The following is a 17,774-nucleotide window of genomic DNA, read 5'->3' as shown; positions in this document are numbered from 1 at the left end:
AAAAAACCCTCATAGGTGAACTCCTATGGCACTTGTCTTTTGAGCTCTAGGATTCAGTTATATCTGCCTCAAGCATTTAATTGAGCCAATCGAATAAGATTTCTCAGACTGGCCCTCCAGTGAAACATTGGCCAACCTGTCAATTGGAAATATATTACAGTATTTTTATATGTGCTCCCTCCAAACATGCCTCTATTTCCTTGAACCTGTAGAAGAGGCAAGCAGTTGGCCCAGAGAATGAGATAATCAAGGATCAGGTAGGTAGCCGTGTTGGTCTGAGTCGAAGCAAAATAAAAAATTTCCTTCAGTAGCACCTTAAAGACCAATTAAGTTTTTATTTTGGTATGAGCTTTCGTGTGCATGCACACTTCAGATACAAGTGTATCTGAAGAAGTGTGCATGCACACGAAAGCTCATACCAAAATAAAAACTTAGTTGGTCTTTAAGGTGCTACTGAAGGAAATTTTTTATTTTATAATCAAGGATGTTTACTCCATATATCTTAAAAAGTTGAAGAAATCTTTTATTTTATTTTGTCAATTTTTTATTTTGTCAAGTTTCAATAGCAGCTTCCAGCCCCCAAACAACCTACATTAGATGCCTGTAAAGAGGGACATATGAGTGCAGTGATACTTGCCATGTCATTCTTTTAAGCTGAATACATTTGTAGTGTTGATAAAAAATACTTACAAAGGAAGACCAACCATCACCTTCATCTTGTCTATATTCTATGGAAAGGCAACAAAAATCACACAGCAGCTATAAATCTCACAATTAACAATTAAAGAACTACAAGAATAGTTCTGGCAGACATTAATGAAACAGCCAAGGCTGATTCACACATGCATACATATTACCTGGTGAGTCACCAGTCAATAGGTCTCTGATGTATGGCCTCAATTGAGAAACATTGTATAAAGTGATATGATGTTCATTTCACACATATAGCCATATGAATAGGAAAAAAGGACAGTTCCAGATGCACAACTCAGTGAATTTTAGATAATCAACATATGTGTGATTAATCTATAATGATCTCTATCAAATAAAACATGATTTATTAGGTCAAGAATTACTATTGTGTGCACATGATCCAATTTCCACTAGGGAATTTAATAAAGTATTCAATTCTGCAGCTCTGGCACCAATCATCAATTGGCATATATGTTAAGATAAAACCTTAACAGTAAACATAGCTGCCAAGTTATCCCTTTTTTAAAGGGAAATTCCATTATGCTGAATAGGCTTCCTCACGAGAAAAGAATTCCTTCAGTAGCACCTTAAAGACCAACTAAGTTTATATTTTGGTATGAGCTTTCGTGTGCATGCACACTTCTTCAGATACACCACGAGAAAAGGGAAAACTTGGCAGCTATGACAGTAAATTCTAGTGTCATAAAATCACATTAAAATCTGACCATGTGCTCTGTAAAAGGATTGTTTGGCTATATGAGATTTCAAAAGAAGCGCTTTCACTGTATGGCCCAGGCCCAGATCTGAGGTACATACCTTGGCTTATAAAGCTGTGGTATGCATGATCCTTGTTCCTTTACATGAGTGTACAATTGCTTCTTTGAAAATATATCAGAATTAGCATAAGGAGAATTAGAAATTCTGTGAAGCTACATTACTATGGTTCAGTTTTTCTTGTGCTACATTTTGTTTATAAACACTGCCATGTTATATATTTCCCCACTTTAGCTTCCACTGTTTTAAAAAAATCACTGAAAAAGAAAAGGTTTGATCCATTTTAAACTTGCATTTAGGCTCCACTGAAATAAATGAGAAAAGTTAGACATTACTTAAGTGCCATTGATTTTAATAGGAACTAAATGCAATTAGGCAACAATCAAAACCAAAGATTTGTTGGGAAGAGAGGGTTTGGAAAAGGTGGATTTCTGGCTGAGCCTGGGCTCAGCTGGGGCTATGTATGCCGGCTAAAGTCTGCCATCCTGGCTCAACTGGACATACACTGTGTGAGTCTTCCATTCGGGCTCAGCTGCTTCTGCTGAATGGAAAACCAACACAGTGTATGTTCAGACTCTTATTCCAAACTCCTCTCAGGTCATGTGACCTAGCAACCAAGTGGAAATTAAGTGGCAAAAAGGGTGGTGAAAGTCAAACTCAATTTTAAAAATTTAGTTTCTCCTCCGCTAGTTTTGGACTGCTCCTTAAAACATAGCTGCCAAGTTATCCCTTTTTTACAGGGATTTTCTCTTATGCTGAATAGGCTTCCTCGCGAGAAAAGGGAAAACTTGGCAGCTATGCTTAAAAAAGTCTGCACCAGCACAGTCTACCATGGTGTAAATTACAATGTCTTCCTATAGTTTGGATTGCTCTGTTAGTCTGGATCAAATCCATAGACAGTGCACTACAGAACAAAACTGAATTTGAAGAGGGTGGCTTCTAAATATCTGGAAAGTGGACACAGATATAAATTGGCAATGTATTTACCTAGATTTTCAGGTACCTTCTGTGTTTGTGACCTGTAGCAGGTTGGGGAGGAAAATGTGAAAGTTAATATTTCATATTTCAATTATAAATTGAATATATTTGAGTTGAGCATTATAATACCTAGCCATCATGTATCCAAATAAATGTGCATTTTAACCAACATCATTTAGGCAAAATGTGCCAAAAGACAGTGCCTAAAATGATAAAATGTAAAATTCTGGCAAAGTGCAGAAGATCTATAACATAACACCTGGAAGAATAAGGTTGTGTGGTTAAACAGATGCCATTTTGCCACTGTCCTGTAAGATTGCCCAACTCTGCTCCTCTTTGCTGCCTGTAGTTTTCTGAGGCAAAAAAACTTTGCAGCACACTGACATGATGTGTTTGGTATTAGTTTGTTGCCAGGGAGGAAAGCAAGGAATAAATAAATAAATAGAGAACTGATGTTTTTAGCAACAATCAGAGGTATCCTACAGCTTCTTGTTGCTGCATCAGATACTTCCTTTGAGCAAATATTCACAAATGAGTAACTTGTTTTGCAGTTTTGAACAACAAGCTGGTTGAGGCCAGTGCTCCTCCTATGAACATTGAGGGGGAAATTAGTTTATCTTTTTAAAAAGCTTAAACTTCAGAACTAGCATTTTAAAGCAAGAGCTACTGACTGCCCCAGCAAACCAGTCTCAGTTTAAGTAGCCCAATGTGCTCCTCTGGGATATATAGAAACCACAATAACCTCTGAAGTGGTTTACAAGGATACAATACAGAAAGGAAATATATATTTAAAACAACAAAATCAGTTAAAAAGCCTGCTTCAGTTAAAAAGCAAATAATAATAATAATAATAATAATAATAATAATAATAATAATGTCTTCCATAGACAATGGAAGTTCAGTATGAAGGGTCTGACTTCAACTGGAAGGGAGTTCCAGAAAATTCAGCCTACAATGCTAAACACACAGCTCCTGGTGCATAAGAACAGTGACTCCTCTAAAGTTGTCAGTGATCAGGATTAGGCAGTTTTCAACCCAAATTGTTAAGGCCCTTGTAATTTAAAACAAGGACCTTGAACCTGGCTTGGTGGTGTATGGGCAGCTAATGCAAATTTCTGAGCACCTGAGTTCTGTGCTGGCAACAGTTTGGCAGCAGTCTAGACGCAGCTTTTTGCATCATCTGGAGCCCCTGGATCAGGTCCAAGGGTAGCCCCATGTAGAGTTCATTCCAATAATCAATTCCTGAGGTTTCCAGTGCATGGCCCGTCATGCTTAGACTACCCCTGTCCAAGAATGGCACAGCAGGTAAAAGGCATTCCATGCACTAATGCGCTACAAACCATTTAAACAGAAAGCATCTCAATCACACTCATTTGGGATTCTAGAATCTGGGTTCATGCTCAGGTTAGATCGGGTCTTCTGAAATTTTGGACTTGTTTTTTCTATTCATTCACGGAGTATGGAAACCATATTTAATGTATTCAAATTAAGTTATACAATTCATTTTCAAAGGTGTACATGGTCACCTGTTTGCTCCTTCTTCACATCTCATTTAAATATAGTGGCCTTTTTCCCTCTATCCCATGGTTAAATTTGATTATGTTCTCATTCACCAATTTCTACTCCAAGAAATTCAAAAGAGAACTCATTTACTGTTGTAACAAGAAAAAAAAAACTGAACAATTTCCGTACCTTTTTGGGAAAAAACTTTTTCTTTCTTCATGTCGGTTTATTTCCTGACTTAACTTGCTTAGAATTCTAAGGTAAAAAAATGTGTTATTAGAGCAAGTCAATGTGTTGGAAGGAGAATCTCAGTTGTATTGTATATAATTCAGCCAAAGTTAAGCATTTTTATTAATGTCAATGGGAAAAAGTTAAGCACATGCTCAGGTCCATGGTTAAAAATAATGAGAATAAAAAGTTCTCACTTGCTGCATTTTGTCCTAGCTTTTCTTATTTGTTTTAAAGTGGTAAATTCAAACTGTTGAATATAAGAATGATTTCATTTTTAGCAGAGGAATGAAAGACAGAGACAACAAAATATATGTTTTTCTCAACTTCATGCAAACAGATAAATCTGCTGTTAAGTGGAGCTATGACATAAGATAAGAATAATTTTAACATGAAGCAATTAGTGTACTCAGTGCAGAGCATGGCAGCTTTGACACATTGCTACTAAAAGAGGAAATAAAACAAATAATGAGGTAGAAACCCCATGCATTAAATACATGTTGTATTCCCATCACCCCTGACCACTGGTCCTGTTAGCTAGGATGATGGGAGTTGTAGTCCCAAAACAGCTTGAGGGCCAAGTTTGGCCATCCCTGTCATAGACAAACAACACATTGTCTTCTTTCTCAAGTTATGCTAAACCATGGATTGGTGTAACATGCATGAGCAGGAATGAGCCATAGAGAGTCTCAGTCATGCTTTCACCCCATCTCTTCCTCTTGCACAGCTGGGATCATTTAACCATGGTTTGTTGTATAATTTGGAATAAAAAACTAAGATTAGATCTGTAGTTTATTTCAAAAACACAGCTTCAAACTGGTTTCTTAAGGTGGCTTGTTAAAACTTACCAAGCTAGGTATTAACCACAATTGTGTATAAGGGTGAAACTGTGCTTAACTAAATATAGAAGCTTCTGAAGTTCTCTCTTCAGCCATGTGGAAGGAGGGGGGAGTGTGTAATGTGCAAGTTGCAGGCTTGTTGCAGCTTATTCCTGCCTTTGCAGGACACACATTGTGTGATGTGCAAATGGGACACAGGTGGTGCTGCGGTCTAAACCACTGAGCCTCTTGGTATTGCTGATCATAAGGTTGGCAGTTCGAATCCGTGCAACAGGGTGAGCTCCCATGCTTTGTCTCAGCTCCTGCCAACCTAGCAGTTCGAAAGCATACCAGTGCAAGTAGATAAATAGGTACTGTACTGCTGTGGCAGGAAGGTAAATGGTGTTTCCATGCGCTTAAAACCTTTTAAGTTGGTGTTGGTCACTACATCTTGTGGAAGCAAATTCCATTGTTTATTGTGCTGTGTGCAGTAATTCTTCCTTTTTTATGTTCTCAATCGCCCACCATTGAAAGACCCCATCTGTCACCCTAACCTAACCTACCTCAAATGGATCAAGGAACAAAAGTTAACCTACGTATTTCAGATTGGTTTACACTCCCATTGAAGACTCAGATGTACAATTGAGTGTTCTCTTGGATTAATCCTTGATTCTATATATCAATATGTCATTGGTAACAAAAAATACCTTTGGTACCTGAGTCTGGTGTGCCAGTGATGTTTGTTCTTAGAGATGTCAAATCTAGCCATGGTAACACCTTGTTCAGATTACTGTAACATGTTTTCTGTGGGTTTGCATTTGAAAAGTAATTGTAAACTTTAGCTGATTCAGAATACTGTAACCAGACTGTTGCAGTAGCAACATATAGCAAATATGTTAACACTGTTAAAAACACATTCAATAGATACTGGTTCAAATTTGGGCACAATCTGAATGTAATTGTTATTGATATGTAGAATAATAGATTGTAGAGTTGGAAAGGATTCTGAGGGTCATCTAGTCCAACCCCCTGCAATGCAGGAATCTCAACTAAAGCATCTATGACAGATGGCCATCTAACCTCTGCTTAAAAACCTCCAAGGGGGAATCCTTCTGAGGAAGCCCATTCCACTGCTGAACAGTCCTTGCAGGTGGAAAGTTCTTTCTGATGTTTAGTTGGAATCTCCTTTCTTGTAACTACACTCCTACACTCCAGAGCTGGAGAAAACAAGCTTGGTCCATCTTCCATGTAACAGCCCTTTAGATATTTGAAGATATCTATCATATCTCCTCTCTATCTCCTCTTATCCATGCAAAATGTACTCAACTCCTCTAAGAATTCTCAAAGATTATATATAAGAGGCTCTGAGACTACATCTGCAAGCTTCCTTAGTACCCTTGGGTGCAGCTTATCAGGCCTTGCAAGTTTGAATTCATTTGAAGCAGCTAGGTGTTCCCTTAACACCTCTTTTCCTATCTTGGGCTATAGCTCCCTCCTTACTTCATTTATTCTGTTATCACCAGGTTGCGCACCAGAAAGTGAAGCCCACCAAAGATTGATATTGGAATCTGCGACTTTAGCTTGTGCATTAATGATCTAGAGTTAGAGGTGTGCAGTAATGTAGCTGAGTTTGCTGATACCAAATTGTTCAAAGTACAGTGGTACCTCAGGTTAATAACTTAATTTGTTCCGAAGGTCTGTTCTTAACCTGAAACTGTTCTTAACCTGAGGCACCACTTTAGCTAATGGGGCCTCTTGCTGCCGCCACACAACCAGAGCACAATTTCTGTTCTCATCCTGAAGAAACGTTCTTAACCCTAGGTACTATTTCTGGGTTAGCGGAGTCTGTAACCTGAAGCATTGGTAACCTGAGGTACTACTGTAGTTAAAACACAACCAGATTGTTAGGAGCTCCAAGCTGGGCAAATGTGCAGTAAAATGGCAAATACAATTCAATGTAAGCAAAAGAGGCAGTTTTTTTACAGAGTGCATAGGTAAACTAAGGAATTTGCTCCCATAAGATCTAGTAGCCACCAACGTGGTTAGCTTTAATAGAGGATTAACCTATCAATGGCTACAAATCATGATATATTTGTTCTACTTCCAGTGTTGGAGACAATATGTCTCAGATTTCCAGCTGCTGGGAATCACAAGTGGAGAGTATTGTTGTGCTTGGGTCCTGTTTGTAGGTTTCCACAAGGCACCTGGTTGGCCACTATGAGAACAGGTTGATGGACCAAATGGCCCTTGTGCCTGATCCAGCAGGACCCTTCTTATGTTATTAAAATAATACTTTTAACCATCTGCAGCCTATACTACAGATATCTTCTATTTATCATTATTTTTCATGACTGAACAATAGTTGTTTTCTGAATGAAATTTTAACATAGGCAGGTGCCTTCTACAGAGTCTGTCTAGCTCAATATTGTCTACAGTGCCTGGTTACACATCTCTGGGTTTTCAGACAGCACCCCCACTCAGTTTTATCTGGAGAGGCCTGTGACTGAACCTAGGGTCTTTTGCATGCAAAGAACATGTCCTTGCTACATGTAAAGGGCTGCTGTGAACACACCACACATCAAGCTTTTACAGGTCCTGTGTTGAATTGTGTCCCTCTGCCCCTTCCTCCCCTATCCCTAAACAGCTGGTAATGCTGCAGCAGTTATTTGATCAGCGCTACATGTGCACAATCTATCCAATGTGCACCTGTAGCTCAAGTAAAGAGTTTTAATGCATTCCTTTATGAAATGTTACAAGGAATGGCAGTGCCTCTGCATCATTTCTTTCTTGACTATTTCAAGCATGAGGCCTGTGAATCTGCAGCTAAGGAAGGAAGTATAAAAACCACACTACTTAGTTATAAGGGAGTGGGGGTTGCATTTGATTAAGGATAAGAGCAGGCAGCAGACTTGCAGAAAATATTACTCATACTCCTGTCTCTTGTCTCCTGTCTCCCTCCCACATGGACAGGTCAAAGTTTTTGGAACATTTTAAATTTTCTCTCATTCATAATACCAAATAGTAGGAAGCGGCTAGCTTAATTTCTCTAAAGGTTGAAGACAAAAACAAAGCTTGTATCTCCAGCAGCAGTGGGAAACCTCTGGTCTGCCAACCTAATTAGACTTGCCAGGCCTCCCCATTAGGCCTATGAGGGTGTTTTGGCTAAGCCACGTCCTTGTGCCAGTGCTTTTGTAAGCACCAACATAGCTTTGAAACAAGCTTTCCAAGCACAAACACTCACTCAATCAGCAGTGCTTACAAAGACAAAGTTGTGGTTTTGTAAGGGTTGCCAATCAATGGTGCTTGCAAAGCTCTGTACCTTTACCCATGTAGCTTTATTTTTAACCATGTAGGCCAGGCATCCCCAAATTGCGGCCCTCCAGATGTTTTGGCCTACAACTCCCATGATCCCTAACTAACAGGACCAGTGGTCGGGGAAGATGGGAATTGTAGTCAAAAACATCTGGAGGGCCGAAGTCTGGGGATGACTGATGTAGGCAAAGGGAAATGGGTCGCTTTATATTATTGTGACACCATCGTAACTTTGGGTGACTGACACCTGTCAGAGTTGGCTCATGAGATGTGGGGAAGGTAGTGATCTGGCCGGCCAGCAAGATCAAATTCCCTTTCCCTGCATTTGTTGCCCAATTTGAAATTTCATGGAATGACCCTCTAAATCATTCCCCGTTGTTGTTTAGTTATGTCTGACTCTTCATGACCCCATGGACCAGGCACTCTTGTCTTCTTGATTTCAAAAGAGGAAACTTCTCAAGAATGAGTAGATAAAAGGAAGTTGAATGGGGAAATCAATAGGGTCAAATCTGTCTGGTACGGGGATGGAAGAAGGCATTGGCTTCCATTCCAAGCTATGTTTGTTTCAGGCAGCGCTGTTCCCATTAAACTGTAGTTTGGCTTCTAACAAATTGTGTTATTCATCACACTGCCCACTGTGGTGGAATGTTATTTAATTAATTATGTAACTGACTGCATTATGACTACGTTGTTCCACACCATTCATCTCAGCACAAAGACCATTCATTTTAATGCAAAGGAAACACAATGCAAATGGATCAAAATATCAGCTGTGTATTGTTTAAGGACTGAAAATAGCAGCAGCAGCAGCAACAGCAACAGCAACAGCAACAGCAAACACCAATCATGTTCACTGGATTGATTTCTGTTCTAGACATGGGATGCATAAGTGAACATATCACATCAGCTCCAGCCAGCATGGGTAATGATCAGGCATTAGCATTAGTGTATGATGGTGGGATACTGAAGCCTTGCTGGTACTGGATTATACACACACACACACAACTTTATTTGGGATGTGGAAAGTACAGATTAAATTGCTATCTAAAACTAACAACTAAAATGAAACTAAAATGAAACAACTAAAATGAACTTAGTTGGTCTCTAAGGTGCTACTGGAAGGATTTTTTTATTTTGTTTTAACTAAAATGAAAAAAGAGAACCTCAGACATAAATGGCAACATCAACAGCAACGGTGCCTGAGATAAGTGAGCTTTGCAATGCTTTCTGAGAGCTAGTAGAGATGGATGTTCGTTACATTGAAGGTGACAATGGAAAAAGTCCTAGACATCACGTGTTATATTTTCCCCTCCATGGCACAATAGATCCATTGCAAACAAAACAGACACCTACTAGCATGAGAAAGAACAAGCCAGAGGATGGATGAACTTTAAAGGCTAAGTTGCTAACACCACTCCCACCAAACCCCAGAAACCACAAATAGGAAAGGGGAAAAATCTAAGCACCCACTCCATCCTGCTTCCACAAGGGTGGAAATCTGGCCAGTATCAGCTCTTGCTTGACAGAAAGCCAGATATCAACCATATACCAAACAAGCACTGGCCAGTATGAATAAATAATTAACCAATGTGTTTTGGCATTTACACCAAAAATACATGAAACTCATGCTCCTTTGCCCATTAGCTCCCAGCCAGAAGTCACTCTCTGGGCTTCAGTGATATTAAAAGGGCAGAGCTCAGTGGGAACCAAGAGTCTTAGAGAGTCTGGGTAACAGAATTACAGAGTTGGAAGGGATCTTGAAAATCAATTCCTGCTCAGTGCAGAATCTACAGGATGCAACTACAGCAACCCTGACAAAAGGACCACCCAGCCTCTGCTCAAGTGAACCAAGTGAACCAAGAACCCCACTGTCTCTCGAGCTGCTTCCACTATCTTACTAGCCCTCGGGGAAGTAAGGAATAATGGTAAATGGTAAATTTACATGAGAAGACTCTTAAAGCTGTGGGGAATGCTGGTTGGACTGGATTGTGTTTGGCAATGTCAACAAGCCAGCCCCCTTATCAAATATGTGCAACCATATAAATTTAAGCAGCTGCTATTAACTTTATTTAAAAACCTGATATGCTTTATAATGACAAATGTTGTGTGATTTCTGTTTGGTAGTAGCCAGAGTCAAGCGTAGGTCAGCAATAAAAAAACATGGTGTCGATGAAGTTAAATTCAAAGAAACCAAAGCAGTGCAGGCCTAGTGGTCCCAGCAACTGCTGCCCAGTAGGTCTTGCTCAAATGAAACTGTCTCAAGGACTGAATGAAACTGTCTCAAGGACTGAAGGTCCTTCCCACCACTCTCTAATTCTCCTCCTCTCTGGTTGGCCACTGTGAAAACAGGATGCTGGACTAGATGGGTCATTACCCTGATTATGTTCTTAAGTACAGTACTTGTTTCCCAGTGCCTACTGGCAACATTTGCCAGACATCAGGCCACATTTGTAGAACAAACTGAGTATTCTCAGTTTCACTGAAAACAGAAGTACAGCTTGCACTGAAGAAGGTACCAGATACAACACAACTTTCAGGCTGGAGACATTTTAGGGTTTGGGATTCCTTTCTTACAACTGGATCTGCTCATGAAAAATCTTCCAAGCTAATCCAACTGCAGCAGATCAGGTAGCTTTCCTGAGAGTAAGGGCTTGTCCACATTTAAGCATTTTTAACTGTTAATCTACTCCCCTCACCCCACATTGAAAAAGACCAGGGTAGTCAATAGGCAAAAGCATAAAGTAAGTAAGGCAACCAGAAAATAAATGAAAACATCAAGGAAGTAGTGACCACATAAAGCAGCAAGTGACAATTCACCTACCCACCCTAAAACTCAAAAACAGATGGTCTGTAACCATGAGTGGAAGGGTTTAGAGCCTGATTTCCCCCAATTTATCAGATTATCCCTGCACCAGGAAAATTAAATTTACAGGGGGGGAAGTATTGAGTTTGGTGTGGCTTGGGGATAATGTTATGTAGACTATGCAAACTAAATGAAAACATACACAGATGCAAACCCTAAATCTACGTGTGAGGAAGCAACACAGAATCACATTGGATGAAAGGCTGGTGTGAGGGACGAGGGATACAGGGAAGTCCCTCCCATCTTAAGTTCCAGCCCATCCCCAAGCGCGGGAGAGAGTAAGGAGAGCTCTGCCTCCAGCGGAGAGTCAGGAAGTGGTGTCCGAGGCTCAGGCAAGGTTGTGGAGCCCAGGCCGCAGGTGGGACAGGAAGTAGGACGCACAGGGGGGAGGCCAATTCCCCCAACTCCCGAATTGCGACGCAAACGTAGGGGGAAGAGGTTGGGTCTGCCAAAGCTGTGGTGCTGGAAGAAAACGCGCCAATCGCCATTCGGGAGTTCAGACACCTCACCTTAAGGATGCATTTTTACTGCTCTGAACACTGTAAATAATCAGCACTTAATAAAAACCTTAAAAGACCATGCTGGAGTCGTTACTCTAGAGTAGCCATACCAGGCCCTCTGACAGCAACTCCCGAATCTTTTTTTTGGCTACTTTGGAGTGCAGCGATGAGCGCTCAAGAGGCTGAGCATTGGAGGCTGGAGGCCGAAGCAGCGAAGCAGGAGCTGCAGAACCTCACAGCGCACGCACAGCAGCAATTGCATGCCGCTCAGGAGGAAGCGCGAGGGGCGCAGGAGGAGCTGAACAAGCTGGTGGACCAGGTGAGGACAAAAGAGGAGACTGAGAAACAGCTAAGGGTGATGGTTTTGGACCTACAGAAGAAGTTGGAAGAGGAGAAAGCCGCTAGAGGTGGGGGGGTGCCCCAGCCGCAGCTAGTCCAAGTGAGAAGGGGACAGAGCCTAGTCACCAAGTTTAGCGGCGACCCTAGGGAGTACCTAGGATTCGAGACAGAAATAAATTATGCGCTGGAATTGCATGCAGCAGAATTCCCAGATGACGCGCACAGAGTCTCCTTTATCATAGAGCATTTGACGGGGGCCGCCCGAGAATGGGTAAGACCGCTCATCGCGCAAAAAAATCCTTGCATGAAGAACGCAAAATTATTTCTAGAAGCTTTAAAAATAATGTACGCGAGTGACAGTGAAATGGAGGCCACTAAAGAGGAGCTTCATAACTTAACACAAGGAAAATCGACAGTTAGGGACTACTGGGCGAGATTCACCATGCTGGTGCACAAACTGGGGTGGGATCTGCAAAGTGAGCCAGTGAAATCAGCCTTCTACATGGGTTTGCACGCAGACGTTAAGGATGAGCTGGCAAGAGGTCCCAAACCGCGAACTATGGATGAGTTAAGCAAAGCGGCGCTAGCGGTGGGGGTGAGACAGGAATCCAGATGGAATGACAAACAAGCGACGCGCGCAGCAAAACCTTGGTTCCCACGCTCCCAGGACAGACCACATCACCAAACCCCACCCCAGGGCCCGCCCCCACACCCGCCCAGGCCAAGCCCAGAGCCGGAACCGATGGAGATCGGAGGAGCGCGCGCGCGGGCTTTTCAAACCCCGGCGGCGCCAAGACGCAAGGAGGGAAGAGGCGGGAATTGCTTTCTCTGCAACTCCCCCAGGCATCGCGTCAGAGACTGCCCTCATCGCAGAGAGTGGCAAGGAAAGGCGGGAACGGTTGTACCTTCCCCAGCTGACGCAGCACCACAGCAGGGAAACGAGACAGCCTGGCTGCAGGAGACAAGGGGGAGCGGCCAGGCACAGTCAGCAGACAACAGCCCCCGCCCGCCCACCCGCACAGAGAGGAGCACAGCCAGCCCACCCCTCCCAGAGCAGGAGTGGTTCTAGAAGTCACGCTCACGCTCCCAAATGGCTATCCCCTGACAGTCCTCGCCTTAATTGACAGTGGTGCCTCAGCCAACTTCTTCTCGAGAAACTTTGCGGAAGAGCACCAGATCCAACTTCTGCAGCTGGATTTTCCCCTGCACGTGGCCACCATTGACGGCAGAGAGCTGCTGGGAGGGGCCATCACGCATCAAACCCCCCCCCATGAGAATGACGGTGGGAAGGCACTCAGAGACACTGGCTTTCAACGTCACAACCATCTCAGACCCCCCCATCGTCTTGGGCATGAGCTGGCTGACGCGCCACGACCCCTCCATAAGTTGGCACCAGAGATGCATCACTTTTGGATCGGACTTTTGTCTGGAACATTGCATGCAGCACCAACCAGGGGAGGGGCCTCCGATAGCCACGGTGGCCACCATGCACGTCAAGGGGGGTGAGGCAATACCCAAGCCGTACTGGGACCTGCAGGAGGTCTTCAGCGAAGCGGAGTCCGACCACCTACCCCCACACAGGCCTTTTGACTGCCAGATCAACCTGGTGCCAGGGGCAACTATACCCCCAGCCAAGCTGTACGCCATGTCAGATCAGGAACTGGAGGATCTGCGCGCTTTCATCGACAAGAACCTCAAGCGGGGGTTCATCAGAGAAAGCAAGGCAGCAGGGGGCAGCCCGGTCTTCTGGGTGGACAAGAAAGACACGCAACAGCGCCGTCTGGTGGTGGATTTTAGACGGCTGAATTCGGTGACAGAGCCAATGGCTTTCCCCATGCCCAGAGTGGATGATCTCCTGACAGCGGCACGCAGGGGCAAGATCTTCACCAAGCTCGACCTAAGAGGGGCGTACAACTTGATTAGGATCCGGGAGGGTGATGAATGGAAAACCACGATGTTCACGCCTCTGGGCTCTTTTGAATATCTGGTGATGCCCTTCGGGTTGCAAGGGGGCTCAGCATGCTTCCAGGCCTTCATGCACCACGTCCTGGGGTCCCTCCTCTTCAAGAACTGCTTGGTCTTTCTGGATGACATCCTTATCTACTCCAATGACCCAGTGCAGCATGTGAAGGATGTCAGGGAGGTGTTGCAGCGCCTGAAGGACAACCACCTGTATGTGAAGCTGGAGAAGTGCAAGTTTCACACCAAAGAAGTGGACTTCCTAGGCTACAAGCTGTCAGACAAGGGGCTGGCGATGGACAAGGACAAGGTGCAGGCCATCCTGGACTGGCACAGCCCCAGGACGCGCAAAGATGCCCAACGCCTACTAGGCTTCGCGAACTTCTACAGGAAGTTCATCAAGAACTTCTCTCGCGTCACGGCTCCTATCACCGACTGCCTGAGAGGCAAGCAGAAGTTCCGGTGGACACCAGAGGCGCAAGCAGCGTTCGAAAGCCTCAAGAGGGTATTCGCTTCAGACCAGCACCTGTTCCACGTGGTGCAGGATGCGCCCCTACGCCTGGAGACAGATGCTTCGGACAAGGCTCTGGGAGCGATTCTGTTGCAACTGGACGCCAACAGAGAGTGGAGACCCTGTGCCTTCTTCTCCAGGAAGCTGACCCAGCCGGAACGCAACTACACAGTGTTTGACAGGGAACTTCTCGCGATCCACGCTGCGTTCCAGCACTGGCGACACTTCCTGGTGGGCGCCAAGCACCCCATCCAGGTGTGCACAGACCACAAGAACCTGGAGTTCTGGAGAACTGCCAGGGTGCTCAACCAGCGGCAGATACGGTGGGCAGAGTTCTTCTCGAACTTCAACTTCTCCATCCACTACATCCCGGGAGAGCAGAATGTCAGGGCGGATGCCCTCTCCCGCAAGCCAGAGTACATGGAGGAGGAGTTGCCACCGGCACCCAGGCATATTTTCCCCCCATCAGCATGGTCCTGCGGAGCAACAGTGGTGAGCGAGGCAGAACTCACAGCACTGACAGCAGCTGATGAATTTGCCACCCGCATCTTCAGAGAACTGAGAAGGGGGGGGGAGCAGGCCAAAGACTTTGAGGAAAGGAGGGGTTTGCTTTTTTACAAGGGAGCCCTGTACCTGCCAACCAAACAGCTGAGAGGTAAGGCCCTCAAGCAGATGCACGACAACCCAACGGCGGGTCATTTTGGAAGGGACAAAACCACTCACCTAGTCATGAGACACTTCTGGTGGCCAGGGGTGCGGGAGGATGTTCGGGATTATGTAAGGGGATGTGACACCTGCCAGCGAGCAAAGGTGGTCAGAGCGCCACCAGCTGGTTTGCTGGAGCCCTTAGCCGTGGGAAGTAGTGTCCATGGACTTCATCACAGACCTGCCGTCGTCCAGGGGCAAGACCGCAGTGTTGGTGGTGGTGGACCTCATGTCCAAAATGTGCCATTTTATACCGTGTGCCAGGGCGGTCTCGGCAGAAGAGACGGCCAAACTGTTTGTTGACCACGTATTCAGACTGCATGGATTGCCTTTAAGGGTTATTTCGGATCGTGGCCGCCAATTTGTTTCCAGGTTCTGGCGGCGGCTCATGAACCTCCTGCAGGTGGAGGTCAGCTTGTCGACGGCTAGGCACCCGCAAACCAATGGACAGGCGGAGCGGGTCAACGCCATTCTGCAGCAGTACCTGAGATGTTACGTCAGCCAGAGGCAAACGGACTGGGTGGATCGCCTGCCACTGGCAGAATTTGCCTACAACAATGCGGTGCACGTCTCCACAGGGGTGTCGCCCTTTAAGGCCAACTACGGGCGCGACCTCAGATCTTTCCCGGAGAGGGAGGGGGAGGAGGAGGAAGAGGGCCCACAGGCAGAGGATTGGGCAGAGGACCTGGAGACGGTGCACCAGCAGCTCAGAGAACACTTGGAGAGGGCCAAGGAAGCGTACAAGAAGGGGGCAGATCGCCACAGGCGACCGGGAGAGGTCATCAGGGTGGGGGACAAGGTTTGGTTATCCTCGGAAGGTCTTCCCACCAGGGGGCGATGCAAGAAGTTAGCACCCAGGAGGCTGGGCCCCTTCACGGTCACGCAACAGGTCAACCCGGTAGCCTTCAGGCTAGCACTGCCGGAGGACATGAGAGTGCACCCAGTGTTTCATAGATCGCTGCTGTCGCCGTACAGGGAAAGTACCAGGTTCAGGGACAGCGATCAGCCTCCAGAGGGAGGGGGGGAGACGGGAGACGCCCGACAGCTCAATGAGGCAACTGAGATTTTAGACTCAAGGAGAGGGGTGAGAGGACTGGAGTACCTGATAGCATGGGAGGACACTCCGCCGTCCCACAATGAGTGGATACCGGCCACAGAAGTACCTGAGGAATTTTTAGTGGAAGAGTTCCACGCCCTGTTCCCCCACAGGCCCAAGCCCTGGCACATGGAAAGGGAGGGAGAGGGGGAGGGGCAGGAGGAAGGGATAGCAGGCAGCAGCTCTCCATGGAGATGGGAAGCGGAATTTGAGGACACGGAAGAAGAGGTGTGGGTTTCACCGAGGTCAACGACGTCAGAGGCAGGAGAGGACTGGCAGAACATTTTTACTCCCACCAGCTCTGACGCCACTGACTTCTTGGGATTCCCGTCTTCTCAGGGGGAAGGAGAAAGATCGCAGGATTGGGGGAAAATTTTTACACCCACAGGCTCGGATGCCACAGACTTCTTGGGGTTTCACTCGTCCCCAGCAAGCGGAGAGCCACTAGGAAGGGGGGGGAGAGGAGCCTGGGAGGGGGATGGATGTGAGGGACGAGGGATACAGGGAAGTCCCTCCCATCTTAAGTTCCAGCCCATCCCCAAGCGCGGGAGAGAGTAAGGAGAGCTCTGCCTCCAGCGGAGAGTCAGGAAGTGGTGTCCGAGGCTCAGGCAAGGTTGTGGAGCCCAGGCCGCAGGTGGGACAGGAAGTAGGACACACAGGGGGGAGGCCAATTCCCCCAACTCCCGAATTGCGACGCAAACGTAGGGGGAAGAGGTTGGGTCTGCCAAAGCTGTGGTGCTGGAAGAAAACGCGCCAATCGCCATTCGGGAGTTCAGACACCTCACCTTAAGGATGCATTTTTACTGCTCTGAACACTGTAAATAATCAGCACTTAATAAAAACCTTAAAAGACCATGCTGGAGTCGTTACTCTAGAGTAGCCATACCAGGCCCTCTGACAGCTGGGTTGGGTGGGGAGGATATGTCTTCATTTTACATAGTAGTTCTGATACATTTATATCATTTATTATGCATTTAAAACATGTATATCTCGTTTTCCTTTCCACAAAGGAGTTGCTTGTGGCTTACAAATATAAAAACCAGTGATCAAATGATTAAAATACAAATGATCAACCTAAAAACAGCAGCAAAATACATGAACACAACGAGCAGCTCTTACAACCAATACGTTAACCAACTGAATCAAATGCATGTTTAAAAATTAACATTTTCAGCTTCTGTTGAAACTGAAATAAAGAGGAAGATAACCTAGCTTCTTGGGTCAGGGAATTCCACCAGGAAACTTACCACCAGCCTTGCCTCAGAATAGCTTACACAAGAGGGCCATAACAGCTGATCTTAAAGGATGGACAGATTCAGCACATATGTAATAAACGACTGATAGATTTAGGACTGCTGTGTTTGAGAATGTCTGATGTATTGAGGTATCAAGACACTTCTAAATGATGAAAGGGATTTGATGACACATTCTCTGTTCTGAAAGCAAATTCCTTGAAATACAGCAAATATGTATTCTGCAGACTACTTCCATAAAG

The 17,774-nt window shown here is 45.2% G+C and overlaps 2 protein-coding genes across 2 annotated transcripts in view; both read right to left on the bottom strand.

Moving 5' to 3' along the window:
- The window catches only part of KCNMB1 (potassium calcium-activated channel subfamily M regulatory beta subunit 1), a 312,631-nt gene that overhangs the window by 195,184 nt on the left and 99,673 nt on the right, over nt 1-17,774 (bottom strand). The window lies entirely within an intron of this gene.
- LCP2 (lymphocyte cytosolic protein 2) overlaps nt 1-17,774 on the bottom strand; it is a 41,719-nt gene that overhangs the window by 15,796 nt on the left and 8,149 nt on the right. The window contains exons 4-6 of the mRNA XM_060271045.1: nt 4,138-4,203; nt 2,455-2,486; nt 691-728 (exon numbers count right to left, since the gene is read on the bottom strand). Coding sequence (XP_060127028.1) covers nt 691-728; nt 2,455-2,486; nt 4,138-4,203 — 136 coding nt within the window. The remainder of the gene's footprint in view (nt 1-690; nt 729-2,454; nt 2,487-4,137; nt 4,204-17,774) is intronic.

The sequence above is a fragment of the Zootoca vivipara genome, chromosome 2 (assembly GCF_963506605.1).
Source record: "Zootoca vivipara chromosome 2, rZooViv1.1, whole genome shotgun sequence".
NCBI classification, from domain to species: domain Eukaryota; kingdom Metazoa; phylum Chordata; class Lepidosauria; order Squamata; family Lacertidae; genus Zootoca; species Zootoca vivipara.
This window is presented reverse-complemented; position numbering and strand designations above follow the sequence as displayed.